Below are 13,173 nucleotides of genomic sequence, written 5' to 3' on the forward strand. Positions count from 1 at the left end.
CTCGGGCTTCCCTCTCCTGCGCTCCGCGGGCCCCCCGCACCAGCTGGGGCCAAGGGGGGTGGGGCAGCGCAGCGGCTCCGGGGTCCCGAGCCGCCCCGCTCCGGGCGGAGCAGCTGCTGGACTCTTGGGGAACCGCCCCTGGCCCGCCCGGGAGGGGAGGAGACCGGAGGGGAGTAGGGGCGACTCCGCCAGCCTCGGGCTGCACTTGGGAGCCTGCGGGGACAGGCTCGAGCCGAACCAACCGGGGCGCCGGGAGGACAGGCAGCAGGGAAGCTGGGGGGGCCCGGGCTCGGGACCCCGAGGCACAGCTGTCTGGAGCCGGACCCCCAGGCCAGGCTTGGTCCTACGTGGAGGAGATGGCGGCGGCCGTGGAGGAAGGGATGGAGCCCCGGGCTCTCCAGTACGAGCAGACCCTGGTGAGTGGAGACCCTGGGAGCCCATCCCAGATGTCTCACCACCGCGGCTGCGGCTGCGGCCTGGGGTGGGGGGCGAGTCTGGGCAGGACCTAGTCATTACCGCATCTGCCTCTTTCCCCTGTCTCCCCCCCCCCAGCCCCCCAGCCCATACACACAAAAGAAAGTAGGAATAAGAGATCCACCCATGTGGGGAAACTGAGGCAGGCCTGGGGTGAGTAACAGAATAGCCATAAGAAGCGAAGATCGGAAAGGCAGAGCTAAGGAGTCCGGGACAGAGACTCCCGTGGGATGTCCCCGGCTCAGGATGTCCCCGGCTCAGGATGTCCCCACCCTTTAACTCCTTCTATCTCTCTCACCTGGGCACAGCCCAGAGCCCCAGCACCACCCACTGCAGCTCCACATACCATCTCCTGCGGCCACAGCCCCCGTTCTTGCTGAACTCTAGCAGCCCCCAGCTAGGCAAGAACTGTGGCTCAGACTGACTTGGGGGTGGTGGGATGGTCTGCTTCGGTTGAAGCCAGACCCTGGGTGGTAGGGTGGAATGCAGGCCCAGTTCCAGTCCTGGCCCTTGGTGTCCTCTGACCCCATTAGGGGGCCTAGATGACTGGGGCTCTGGGCTGAGATGACTCACTGGGCTGATCTCCACTGTCGTTTGGCATTTCAGCTTCCATTTATCTCCTGCCAGCACCCAAGGGGAGGGCAATCAGGATAAGGGGATGCTCCCCAGATCAGCATCCAGCCGCTGAGATAGAACCTCAACCCTGGGGAAAGGCAGAGGAGTGGTTAGAAGAGCCCCAGCCAGCTTGGGCCGGGACTGAGAACAGAGAATGCCAGGAGATGCCCTGCCTGGAGCCAGTGAATGGAGAAGGAACTGGCCAGCAGGATCACTTTGAGGGAGGGGGTAGCTGAGGAGGGGGGGTGCTAATGAGGAACAACAAGAGGAAGGAGAAGGAAGTGGACTCAGTGGTGATGAGGCAAGGGGAGGGGAATCAGCAGTTTCGGGGACTCCGGGGGAGACTTCAGGAACTTTTCTCTGGAAAAACTCAACCTACATCAGGGGGAAATAGATCCTGAGAGGCTTCTATCTTAAAAGGCCTCTCTCTGTCTCCCCAGTCCTCTTGCCCCACCTCCTTCTAGGGATCTGCCTTCATTTCTGCCTTTGGGATGCAAAGCCAAGCCCCTTCTTGCCTTTTGTTAGGTGATGGGTCTGTCTTCTCCTACCACACTGCTCTCTTATCCCTCCCCTGTCTTTTCTTCTTTCTGTCTTTTCCTTTCTCTTTTTCTCTCTCTCCTTCACTTCTACATTCTCCTTCTCTCCTTTCTTATCTTCTTTCTTTCTCTTCCCCTTTTCCATTGCCTTTTCTTCTCTCCTCCATTCTCCCTTTCTCTTCTCTCCTTCCTTTCCTCCTTTCTTCTCCCTTTTGTTGTCCCTTCACCTCTCTAGCCTTTCTTTCCTTCACTCTGCTATTCTCCTCCCTTCTCCCTTTATTCTCTTTCCCTTCTCCATTAGCTAGTTTCCCTTCCTGTCTTTTCTTTTATCTCCTCTTTCCTTTCCTGTCCTCTCCCCATCTGGTGCCCTTTCTTTTGTCCCTTCTACGTCCTCTCTCCTCTTTTCTTCTCCTTCTCCTACCTTCTTTTCCCTTCCTCTTTCCATCTTCTCCCCTTGATTCCTCTTTCTGCTCACTTCTTTTTCCCTTTTCCTCTCTTTAACTCTCTTTCCTCTCTTCTCTTTCCTTTTTCTGTCCTCCCTCTGTCCCCTTCCTTTCTTTCCCTTTTCTTCTCTCTCCCTTCTCTTTCCCTTTGTCTTCCTTTAATTCTCTTTTCATTTTCCTTCCCTTTTCCTCTTTCTTCCCAAGCCCCTTCTTGTCCTTTCCCTTCTCTTTACCTCCATCCTCTCTCCTCTTTCTTCTCTTTTCTCTGCTTCCTCTTCTCTCCCTTCCCTCTCTCAGTCTCTCTCCTCTCTCCACTTGCCTCCCCCCCATTTTCCAGTCCCAACAGGAGTCCTTTGTGTCGTGCAGCTCTGCGGGTGGTGGCCGGAATTTACTCCCCCCCCACATACACACATACCCAACTTGGCTGATCTAAATCAGTAGCTCAGTGATTTTTCCTCTTTCCCCACCCCCACTTCAGCATCAAAGCTCAGAACCTTAGCCCCTCAAGTCAGCTCCTCCCCATCACCTCCACGAAAAGGTTTCCCATCCCCCACAAGTTACCCCTCCCTCATGAAGGGATCTAAGGACCCAGCGTGGGCTTGGAGGGGTCAAACTGGAACTTCCTCCTTCCTTGGGTATTGAGTCTAGGTCTCTGCTACTGACTAGGCTGGCAGGATTGGGGAAGGATGAGAAGAATGGGGGGGGGCACAGAAAGAGGATTAGGAAGGCAGCTGAGGCAGTCCAGGCCAGAGAGGCCCAGAGAAAACATCGTGATCAGGATTGCAGTATCCCCTTTCCCTAAGCCAGGGAGTCCTGGGCGGGCCTGGCCTTCAGCTCTCCTGCCTCCCGGCCAGTGGCCCCCGGGCAGCCAGGGCTCCCTGTGACCTTCTCTCCTCCCACTTCCTGACTTTCTAACTCAATTTGTCCAGTTGCCCAAGAACCCTGTTCCTTATCTGTGACCCTCCGACGAAGGCTGTGCCCACTGGGGGCGTGCCCCCACACCCTGGCTTGGACTCTCACTGGTACCCAACAGCCCCCACAGACTGTAACGTCTCTCTATTGTTCTCTCTAGCCCAGCTCCATTGGCAGTGCCCCGGCTGTAGGAGGAGGGTGGAGGCTGGGGATGATATGCAGGACTCTCCTAGGATCCTTGTCCTCCCCCCACCCTGCCTGATGCCCCTCTCCCCCCCACCCCCAGATGTATGGCCGCTACACCCAGGACCTCAGCGCTTTTGCCAAGGAAGAGGCTGCCCGGATCCGCCTGGGGGGCACTGAGCACTGGAAGGGGCCTCCTTCACCCCGAGCCCCCCCTGAGCTTCTGGAATATGGACAGAGTCGTTGTGCCCGATGTCGCAGTGAGATGAGGGGCAAGGGAGTGGGAGAGGGGCAGATTCACCAAGTGGAGGGGTGCCCAGGGCTGCTGCCCAGAAAGCCTGAGGCATCCAGGGTCTCCCTTGCTGTGGGGGGGAGGGGAAGAAACTGGCTTTGAGCAGTGTCCCCACTCCCCCCCCCCTTCCCTCCCTTGCCCTAGTCTGCTCTGTCCGCTGTCATAAGTTCCTGGTCTCAAGGGTTGGTGAAGACTGGATCTTCCTGGTGTTGCTGGGGCTGCTCATGGCACTGGTCAGCTGGGCCATGGACTATGCTATTGCCGCCTGTCTGCAGGGTGAGGGGAGGATGCCTTAGCGCCCCACTTAGACCAACAACCTGTCAGCCCCGGGGGGGGGCCCAAATTGATGTGCTAGGGCCTGGCCTGGCCGGAGTCCCATGAGCCACTGTCTTGCTCCCTTTCCCCTACCCAACACCCCCACCACTCACTGACCTTCCCAGCCTCAGTCACAGCTTCCCCAGAGAAGCCAAGCTCTAATCTCTGGACTGCCCGAATCCCTGGTCCTTTCCAAACCATGCTGACCGCTTCTGCTGCCACCATTCTGCTGTTCCTCCAGTGGCCACTGTCACCACTAATGACCCTCCTAAGGCCACACTGCTCCCCACAGCTCACACTCCCTCATATCTGCCTGCCATCTCCCAGGACATATATCCTTCCCTGATACAAGCCAAGTCCAGAGTGTGTGGGGGGAGGCAGGAAGGGAGGGAGGTCACTCACTGGGAGTCCGCATCCTGTGTCCTTACAGCTCAGCAATGGATGTCCCGAGGCTTGGACACTAACCTCTTGCTGCAGTATCTGGCCTGGGTCACCTACCCTGTGGTCCTCATCACCTTCTCAGCTGGATTTACCCAGATCCTGGCCCCTCAAGCTGTTGGTAGGGTAAAGAGAGAAAGGGGTGGGAAGTGGGAGGTATGGAGAGGGGGGACGATTCCTTCACATCCAGATCCTGTCTGACCCCTCTGCTGATCCCTTTCTCTTGCCCAGGTTCTGGGATCCCAGAGATGAAAACAATCCTACGAGGTGTCGTACTGAAGGAATATCTCACACTCAAGACCTTTGTGGCCAAAGTCATCGGGTTGACTTGTGCCTTGGGAAGTGGGATGCCCCTTGGCAAAGAGGTGACCTCAAAATGGGCATCCAGCAGTAGAAGGGGATCAGGGAGAGAGAGTCCTGGATGCAAGGAGCAGCTGGAGGGGAGGCCAGGCTTTTGGCTAGAGTGTGGTGATTCGCACTCGTATCCCTCTCCCTCCCCAGGGCCCATTTGTGCATATCGCCAGCATGTGTGCAGCACTCCTCAGCAAGTTCCTCTCACTCTTTGGGGGCATCTATGAGGTAAAGGGAATGCTGGGATCGGGGGGGGGGACACTGGAAGCCCCCAGGCAGGGAAGAAAGGAGCTTAGGACGACAGAACCAGAAGGAAATGAAAGAGAGGCCCAGGGTCTAGTCCTGTGGAGACTCTCCAGGCCTGTCTCCCTTGGTCCCTCAGAATGAGTCAAGGAACACCGAGATGCTGGCAGCAGCTTGTGCTGTGGGGGTCGGCTGCTGTTTCGCTGCCCCCATTGGAGGTAAGAGCCCTCAGGTCTGGGGCACCATCTCCTGGCCTTGTTTACCCCTCCTTCTTGGCAGCTCCCTTGCTCTGACAACCTTATGTACCCTAAAATATAGTGGATGTGCCATAAAGAGAATCCTTGATTTGGAGCTTAGGAAGTCCTGGATTCAAATTCTACCCCAAACATCTCTGCGATCCCAGACAAGTCAACAAGCCTCTCCTCCATCACTGACCTTCCCAACCTCAGTCACAGCTTCCCCATAGAGGCCAAGCTCTAGTCTCTTGACTGCCCAAATCCTCTCCCTCCCCAGGGGCCCATTTGCACATATTGCCAGCCTAGGTATGGCACTCCTCAACAAGAAAGAGTTGGGCCTGATGGTCTTGCAGGTGCCTTCCAGTTCTGGTGCCACCCTGGGCCCATCTCCCTCCCTTCTCTCCCTTTCTGCAGGGGTCCTGTTCAGTATTGAGGTCACCTCCACTTTCTTTGCTGTCCGAAACTACTGGCGGGGCTTCTTTGCCGCCACCTTCAGCGCATTCATCTTCCGGGTTCTAGCAGTCTGGAACCGGGATGAAGGTGGGTGAGGGATGAGTTAGCAGACCAGAGGGCTAGCGGCCAGGAAATGGGGTGAAATCGTTGTTATCAGGCAGACTCAACAAGAATAGCTAGCACCCTAAGTTTTTTGGGGGGGTTGGCAAGGCAATGGGGTTAAGTGACTTGCCCAAGGCCACACAGCTAGGTCATTATGGAGCATCTGAGGCCGGATCTGAACTCAGGTCCTCCTGACTCCAGGGCCGGTGCTCTGTCCACTGCGCCACCTAGCCGCCCCCAGGCACTCTAAGTTTTGCAAAGAGCTTTACCAACAGCTCTGGGAGGAATGTTCTAGTATTCTTGACCCTCATTTTATAGATGAGGAAACTGAGTCTGAGAGAGTTGAAGCGACTTGCTCAGGGTTTCCCAGCTAGTCAGTGTTTGAAGCCGGATTCAGGCTCAGGTCTGGAATCCAAGCCCAGCACCACTTCATCTCTCTCTTGGATCTAATGGAAGCTTCTTGAGGACAGAGACCGTTTTGCTAGTTTTGACTTTGTGTTCACATCCCCCCCCCCACCAAAGCACAGAGTAGGTTCTTTACCAGTACTGGCTGAGTATCACTGAATTGCCTTCTCCTGGGATAGTGAATAGAGGGCTGGGGGAACTGGAGATGGAGAGCACCTGGGTTCAAATCTTGATTTAGGTACTTACTGCTTTTGTGATTGTGAGTCCCCCCAGCCTTCCTGGGCCCCATTTGCCTCCTCTGTAGAATAAGGAGATCATGCCAAATGACTGTGAGGTGCCCTCCCCGTCAAATCCAGGCTCCTAGGAATTGAATGAGGGGAGTTCAGAGGAGACAGTTGGGGGGAGCCCTTTGGACCAAGATTGCCTCGCTCTGCTTTCTCTCCTTCCTCCCAGAGACCATCACCGCCCTCTTCAAAACTCGATTCCGCCTTGACTTCCCTTTTGACCTACAGGAACTCCCAGCCTTTGCTGTCATCGGGTAAGACCCAGAGGGTGGACGAGAAGGGTTGGGGGGACGGCAAAGAGTAAGCAGATGAGGAGGAAGGTGGTGGATAGCTGGAAGCCCAAGCAGCAAGGACCTGGATTAGGATCAGTCTTCTGCTTTACCCTCATGCTTCCTCCACTCCTAGAATTGCAAGTGGCTTTGGGGGGGCCTTGTTTGTCTACCTGAACCGCAAGATCGTCCAGGTGATGCGGAAGCAAAAGACCATCAACCGCTTCCTCATGAAGAAGTGAGTAGCATCTGGCCCCACCTTGCAGAAGCTGGGCAGGGGTACGGGGTTGGGGCTTAAGAGAGGAGGATCATGGAGGCAGGGATGGACCATCTAGATCTCATTTTATAGATGGGGAAACTGAGGCCTGGGCTGGTAAAAGACTCGCCTGAGGTCCCAGAAAGAGTATCAAAGACGAGAATGTGAACAGAGATCCTCTGATTCTTTTCATTTTGTCCCCTCACTACCCCCTCCCCCAGAGGACCAAGATATCAAAAGAGCAGTTAGGAGGGCAGAGGCCAGGCCACAGCTTTTCTAGGCCGAGAGAGCCCAGATCACATAAAGAGTGAGGGAAAGCAGACTGGTTCCTGGGCTCCTCATCAGCCTGGGTTCTTTCTGTACCCTGAATGAGGGGAGCTCAGAGGCCCCTACCTGCCCTCCCCCACCCTGCAGCCCACCTCTCTGGACCTCAGCCCCTTCATCCTGCAAGATGATAGGGATGGTGAGTTTGGTGAATCCAAGCGTCCTGAGTCCAAATCCCAGTTTTGCCTCTTCCCTGAGGAACCCTAAGCAGTTACTTTTCTCTACTGAACCCTGTTTTCCTCTGTAAGAATGCCGTCAGAGTAGATTCTAAGTTCAACATTAAGGCTATTGAAATGCCCCTTCCAGCAACAAGCTGAGACTTCAAGGGGGGGGAGGCTTAGCGAGGGTCTCTCGATGCCTCCCAGATCCTAACACTGATGAGCCAAAGAGGTCTAGGACCCCTTCCGGCTTGACGTCCTGGCTTTGAGGATGGCAACCGAAGCAGAGGGGGAGATCACGGGAGGAGAGGTGGGGCCCGAGAAGGGAGCTCCCCTTAGTGAACTCAGCAGGCACAGGCAGCATGGGGGAGGGGAGGGCAGCTCCAGTTGAACCCAACATCTGAATAAACAGCCCTGAGCATGGATGGCTTCCCTCTGGCCCTGACCTTCACCCAAGAATCACTGAGACATGGAAGCAACTCCTCTACAATCTCACACAATGAGCCCTTCAGAGGTGTGGGAGGAGGCTCAGCCCGGAGTGTCTCTGCAGAGGGCTGGGGGAAGGACGACATCCATCTGTGAGACCAGGCTCAGGCAGGCCAAGCTCAACCATCATTCTGGGGCCTTGCACAAGTCACTCCCCACCCTGTGCCTCAGTTTCCCCATCTAAAAAGAGATGCTTCGGCTAGGCAGCCTCTAAAGTCTATCTCCAGGATCCCGTGACCTCTTGGGACCTCAGGTTACTCATCTATAAAATGATCTCAATGGCCTCTCCGGGCTAGCTTGGAACCCATGAGGCTTTGGCTGGGCCTCTCCTATCAGCATCCCCAAAGGCAGCCTCACCACAGGAGATAAACTGGCCTTCCCAGCCCCCACCTCGACTGCTTTTGTCTTTAGGCGTCTGCTCTTCCCAGCCCTAGTGACCTTGCTCATCTCCACCCTGACCTTCCCACCTGGCTTTGGGCAGTTCATGGCTGGACAGGTAACTTTTCTTGGCTCTGCACTGCCTCTGGTTTTCCCATCCCCTTTATTTTTCCAGTGCCCCCCTCTCTGATTCTCTGCCTAAGGAGCCACCCCTTGCAACAAGGAACAAAAGAGAGGGAAAAAGTTAGGAGAACCTAACTTTGCATGTCCACCACAGCTAACAGTGTATGTAGTATTCCACACCCAGAGTCTCCCACCTCATGATAAAATGGAAATCTAACCCCCCCTTTGGACAGGGCTGAAAACAGCCCTACTGGACTCAGCTCTCAGGCCCTGGAGCCGCCTCCCTACTTTTCTCTCCAGCCCTAATAACCCTCTCACCTTCAGCTCTCGCAGAAGGAGACTCTGGTGACTCTGTTTGACAACCGCACTTGGGTCCGCCAGGGCATCGCGGAGGACCTGGAGATGCCCAGCACTTCCCAGGCCTGGAGCCCTCCACGGGCCAACGTCTTCCTCACCCTTGTCATCTTCATCCTCATGAAGGTGGGGAGGCCTTTCCCCTCCTGGGACAGTGGGTAGCAAGCCTCCTAAGTCTCAAATCCCATTTCTGAGCATTTTCCTGCCCGGCTTCAGAAGCCAGGGAGAGAGGTTACAAAGAGGTAAATTCAGACCCAATCCGAAGAAACACGAGGCAGCGACAACTCTCTTGGGAGACAGTGGGCTCCTCCGCCTGGCGGTCTTCAAGGAGACCTTAAAGGAGGACCCCAAAGAGAGGATTCTAATTCAGGGAGACGTGCTAATGACAGCTCTTAGATTCTGGGAGATTGGGCAAGCCTCAGTTTCTTCATCTGTAAAATGAGGATTATATTTGTCTCACCTCCCCCAAGGTTCTATCACAAGGAGAGTCTTAAAGTTCTCCAAGTGGTTAAATCTAGGTCTCTGCCTTCAGGAGCTAAAGAAACTTCTTGTGGCAAGAATAGTTAACAATAGGGGTGGCTAGGTGGTGCAGTGAATAGAGCACTGGCCCTGGAGTCAGGAGGACCTGAGTTCAAATCCAGTCTCAGACACTCAATAATGACATAGCTGTGTGACCTTGGGCAAGTCACTTAACCCCATTTGCCTTGCAAAAAGAAAAAGGAAAGAAAAGAAAGAAAGAATACTTAACAGTCATAATATTAAATAGCTACCACTTCTGTAACACTTCAGAAAGGTTAGGGCAGAGGTTGGCTGCTGCCCCCACCCACCTGCCAGTACCTGAGCATCTGAGAAGTGACTCAGCCAGCCAGGATCTCCAGCCGGGGCTTCTTCCCAGAAAGACACTGTTCAAGGGCTGGGGATACAAGGACAAGCAAAACCCAGCCTTCCCCTCAAGAGGCTTATGTCTTAATAGAAGAGAAGAACTCTGTAAATAACTAGGAAACACATCACACACATATATACATACACACACACACACACACACACACACGTGCACATGCACAAGTGTTTCCTCCGCAAACATCATTAGGCAAATGTGAGCTGTTATCCAGTAGTATAGAGAGTAGATTTAAAACAGTCTGAAAAAAAACAGTACTAGCAGCTGAGGAAGACAGGAAAAAAACCTCCTTCAGGAAAGGGTTCATTGCAGAAGTGAGGAAGGAGGGCATCCCAGGCATGGGGGACAGCCAAGGCAAAGACTTGGAGATGGGAGATGGAATGACATGTGCTAGGAGCAGCGAAGAGACAACTCTAGATCCTAGAGTATGTGGAAAAGACTAAAATGTAAGACCAGAAAGGTAGGAAGAGGACAGGTGAAGGGCTTTAAATGCCAAATAGAGTCATAACAGGGTATCCAGATGATGCAGCTGATAAGGCAAAGGACTTGGAGTTTAAATCCTACCTTAGACATCTGATAACTGTGTGCCCTGGACCTGTCACTAAATGTTTCTATTCTTTAGTTTCTTCAACTGTAATATTGGGGATAACAACTCATAGTGTTTTGTGAGGATCAAATGAATGAATATAGATAAAGCTCTCTGTAAATCTTAAAGTGTATAAGTGATGACAGTGGTGGTAGAGATGATGATGATGATGATGATTTTGCTGGTGGTAAAGATGATGATGATGATAGTGGTGGTGGTAGAGATGATGATGATGATGATGATGATGATGATAATGGTGGTAGTGGTGGTGATGGTGATGGTGATGATGGAGCCACTAAGGTTTATAGGTTGGGGTGGGAGTAAGACGGTCAAAGCTGCACTTTAGGGAGATCACTTTGACTGAGAGGAGTTGGAGTCAGGAGACAGTGAAGGCAGAGATAAGCTGGAAGGTGACAAAGGCCCATCCCTTTGTCTTCCCTCTCTGCAGTTCTGGATGTCAGCTCTGGCCACCACTATCCCTGTACCCTGTGGAGCCTTCATGCCAGTCTTTGTGATTGGTGAGTTGTCAGTCACTGGCTGACCTCTCCAACTCCCCAGCTCATCCCACTGGGGCTCCTCTTCCCCAGCCTATGCCTTCTAGGAGGTCAACTCCTTCCAAGTTTTGTCCGATCTTTCTCCCTCCCTGTTGAAGAAAGGTAACTGCCATGCAGTGACAAGAGGTGGGGGCTTTGGAAAGAGAGGGTTTGATTTCAAATCTGGGTTTTGTCACTCATTACCAGTGTGACCTTAGACAAGCCACTTCTTCTCTTTGAGCCTTCAATTCCTTATCAATAAAATTCAGGGCTGGGATTCAATGACCTCTGGGGCCTTTCCCAACAATGATCACTCTTTGTGCCTCAGTTTCTTCTTCTGTAAAAAGATGGGGTTAGCCTCGATGATCTCTGAAGTCCCTTCCAGCCCTCAGCCCTGTAGCTACAAAATCCTAAGGGCTGGTGCCATGAGCTCTGAAGGCTGCCTGCCTTTGGGTCACTCTTTGCCCGTCCCCAAGCTTCTGTTCTCATCCCTCTCTTCCAGGAGCAGCATTTGGGCGCCTGGTGGGGGAGAGCATGGCCGCTTGGTTCCCTGATGGCATTCACACGGACAGCAGCACCTATCGAATAGTGCCCGGGGGCTACGCTGTGGTGGGTGAGTCAGAGCCCAGAACCCAGGCTCCTCTCGTAGGGAAACTCCTACCCCAACCCTGCAGCCAGCACAGGCTTCTTGGCCTCTGCTGCCACCTGCTGGCAGAAAAAGGCCTTCCTACCTTTCCAGGTGCCCAGGGTTGGATGGGAATGCCCCAAATGTGCCAGGCCCTCTCCCACCCAAAGTACTCAGTTCTTAGGCTCCAGTCAAGTAATCAACCAACAAGTCTTTATTGAGCATCTACATTGTGAGAGGTACCAGAGGTACAAAGAGGAGGGAGGGAAAGAAGGAAGAAGAAAAGGAAGAAAGAAGAAAGGAAAGAAAGAAAAGAAAGAAAGAGAAAGGAAGGAAGGAAGGAAGGAAGGAAGGAAGAAAGAAAGAAAGAAAGAAAGAAAGAAAGAAAGAAAGAAAGAAAGAAAGAAAGAAAGAAAGAAAGAAAGAAAGAAAGAAAGAAAGAAAGAAAGAAAGAAAAAGAAGAAGAAAGGAAGGAAGGAAGGAAGGAAGGAAGGAAGAAAGAAAGAAAAGAAAGAAAGAAAGAGAGAGAGAGAGAGAGAGAGAGAGAAAGAAAGAAAAAGAAAGAAGGGAGGGCAGGAGGGAAGGGGAGGGAGGGAGGGAGAAATCTTTCCTTTCAAGGACCTTACATTCTATTGGGAAAGGCTCCATCCTGCAGTGGTCACTGGGTCGGCCTTTCCCAGTGGTGTGTGCCTCTTGGCTGTTGGGCTGGGAATCTGCCGAGGCAGGGCTCTGGCCCAGGAACCTTGGGTGCTCCTCCCCAGGTGCGGCGGCGCTATCAGGGGCAGTGACCCACACGGTCTCCACAGCAGTGATCGTGTTTGAACTGACGGGCCAGATCGCACACATCCTGCCAGTCATGATCGCGGTCATCCTGGCCAACGCTGTAGCCCAGAGTCTGCAGCCCTCCCTCTATGACAGCATCATCCGCATCAAGAAACTGCCCTATCTGCCGGAGCTGGGCTGGGGCCGGCACCAGTATGGGAGGGGGTGTTGGCTGGGTGGGGATGAGAGTGGGGGCTGGGAAGGGTTGGGGCTGGGGCTGAGGAAGGGGTCCGACCTGCTGAGGGGGTGGGGAGGATGCAAAGGAGCCAATCTGATCTCCGTATCTCAGGGTCCACCTTTGGTTTCAGCCCCCAGAATCTTGCTGGCTCTCTCCCTCCCTCCCAGCTGTCGGTGACTTTGAACCCGCCTCATGAACAAGTCTGTTCTTGTGTCCTGCCCTAGGACAACTGAGGCCCTGGCCTGTCCTAGGAGATCCAGGATCAACTTCCCCTCTTTGCCTCCCTAGGCTCTTGTCCCAAGTGGCCCCAAACAACTGAGATAGTCGAACTGACCTTAGTAAGGCTCGGTGACCCCTCTCCAACCCAGTTCAAACTTTTGCCACCACAAAGGCAACAGTGAATGGCCAGGAAGACTCCAAGTTCAAGTCTGACTTTTCACACAAATGGGCTGAGGGACCCTGGGAGCTTTCCTGAGCCTGTTTCCTTTTCTGTAAAAAGCATTTATACTAGATGACCTCTGAGCCCTGCTCTCACCACCCCCCAGCCCCAGCTCTGGAGCTGGGAACCTATGATGTCAGCTCTCTGTCTCCCATTGGCAGAAGAAATTTGCTCGATGGGAGTTCCCCACCCCGATGAAATCACAAGTCTGGCCTAAAATGGGCCAGGCAATGGGCTAGATAGACTCTGGGGATGCAAAGACAAACCCAACCATGCCTGTCCTCAAGGAGCTTCCTGGGCAAAGCTCCTACCTACCCCAGGCTATCAAGGTCCCAGGTGTTTCCAGCAAGTTCCTGAGGCAGCATGCTCTGAAAAAGAGCCCCAGCTCAGGAGGGAGAGATCCCAGGGTTCGAATCCCACCCATCCCTTTGTGACCTTGGCCAAACCCCTTCTCCTCTCTGA

At 53.8% G+C, this 13,173-nt stretch overlaps 1 protein-coding gene across 1 annotated transcript in view; it reads left to right on the forward strand.

Annotated features, from left to right (window-relative positions):
• Positions 1–13,173, forward strand: part of CLCN2 (chloride voltage-gated channel 2) — a 23,698-nt gene continuing 10,525 nt past the window's right edge. Inside the window, exons 1-15 of the mRNA XM_074189602.1 lie at positions 1–416; positions 3,267–3,423; positions 3,600–3,731; positions 4,201–4,329; positions 4,440–4,573; positions 4,710–4,787; positions 4,942–5,020; positions 5,453–5,578; positions 6,452–6,536; positions 6,688–6,789; positions 8,187–8,271; positions 8,601–8,756; positions 10,563–10,632; positions 11,150–11,260; positions 12,034–12,247. Of these exons, the coding sequence (XP_074045703.1) occupies positions 357–416; positions 3,267–3,423; positions 3,600–3,731; positions 4,201–4,329; positions 4,440–4,573; positions 4,710–4,787; positions 4,942–5,020; positions 5,453–5,578; positions 6,452–6,536; positions 6,688–6,789; positions 8,187–8,271; positions 8,601–8,756; positions 10,563–10,632; positions 11,150–11,260; positions 12,034–12,247 (1,718 nt within the window). The 5' untranslated portion in view covers positions 1–356. The remainder of the gene's footprint in view (positions 417–3,266; positions 3,424–3,599; positions 3,732–4,200; positions 4,330–4,439; positions 4,574–4,709; positions 4,788–4,941; positions 5,021–5,452; positions 5,579–6,451; positions 6,537–6,687; positions 6,790–8,186; positions 8,272–8,600; positions 8,757–10,562; positions 10,633–11,149; positions 11,261–12,033; positions 12,248–13,173) is intronic.

Source organism: Macrotis lagotis, chromosome 5 (assembly GCF_037893015.1).
Source record: "Macrotis lagotis isolate mMagLag1 chromosome 5, bilby.v1.9.chrom.fasta, whole genome shotgun sequence".
Taxonomy (NCBI): Eukaryota; Metazoa; Chordata; class Mammalia; order Peramelemorphia; family Peramelidae; genus Macrotis; species Macrotis lagotis.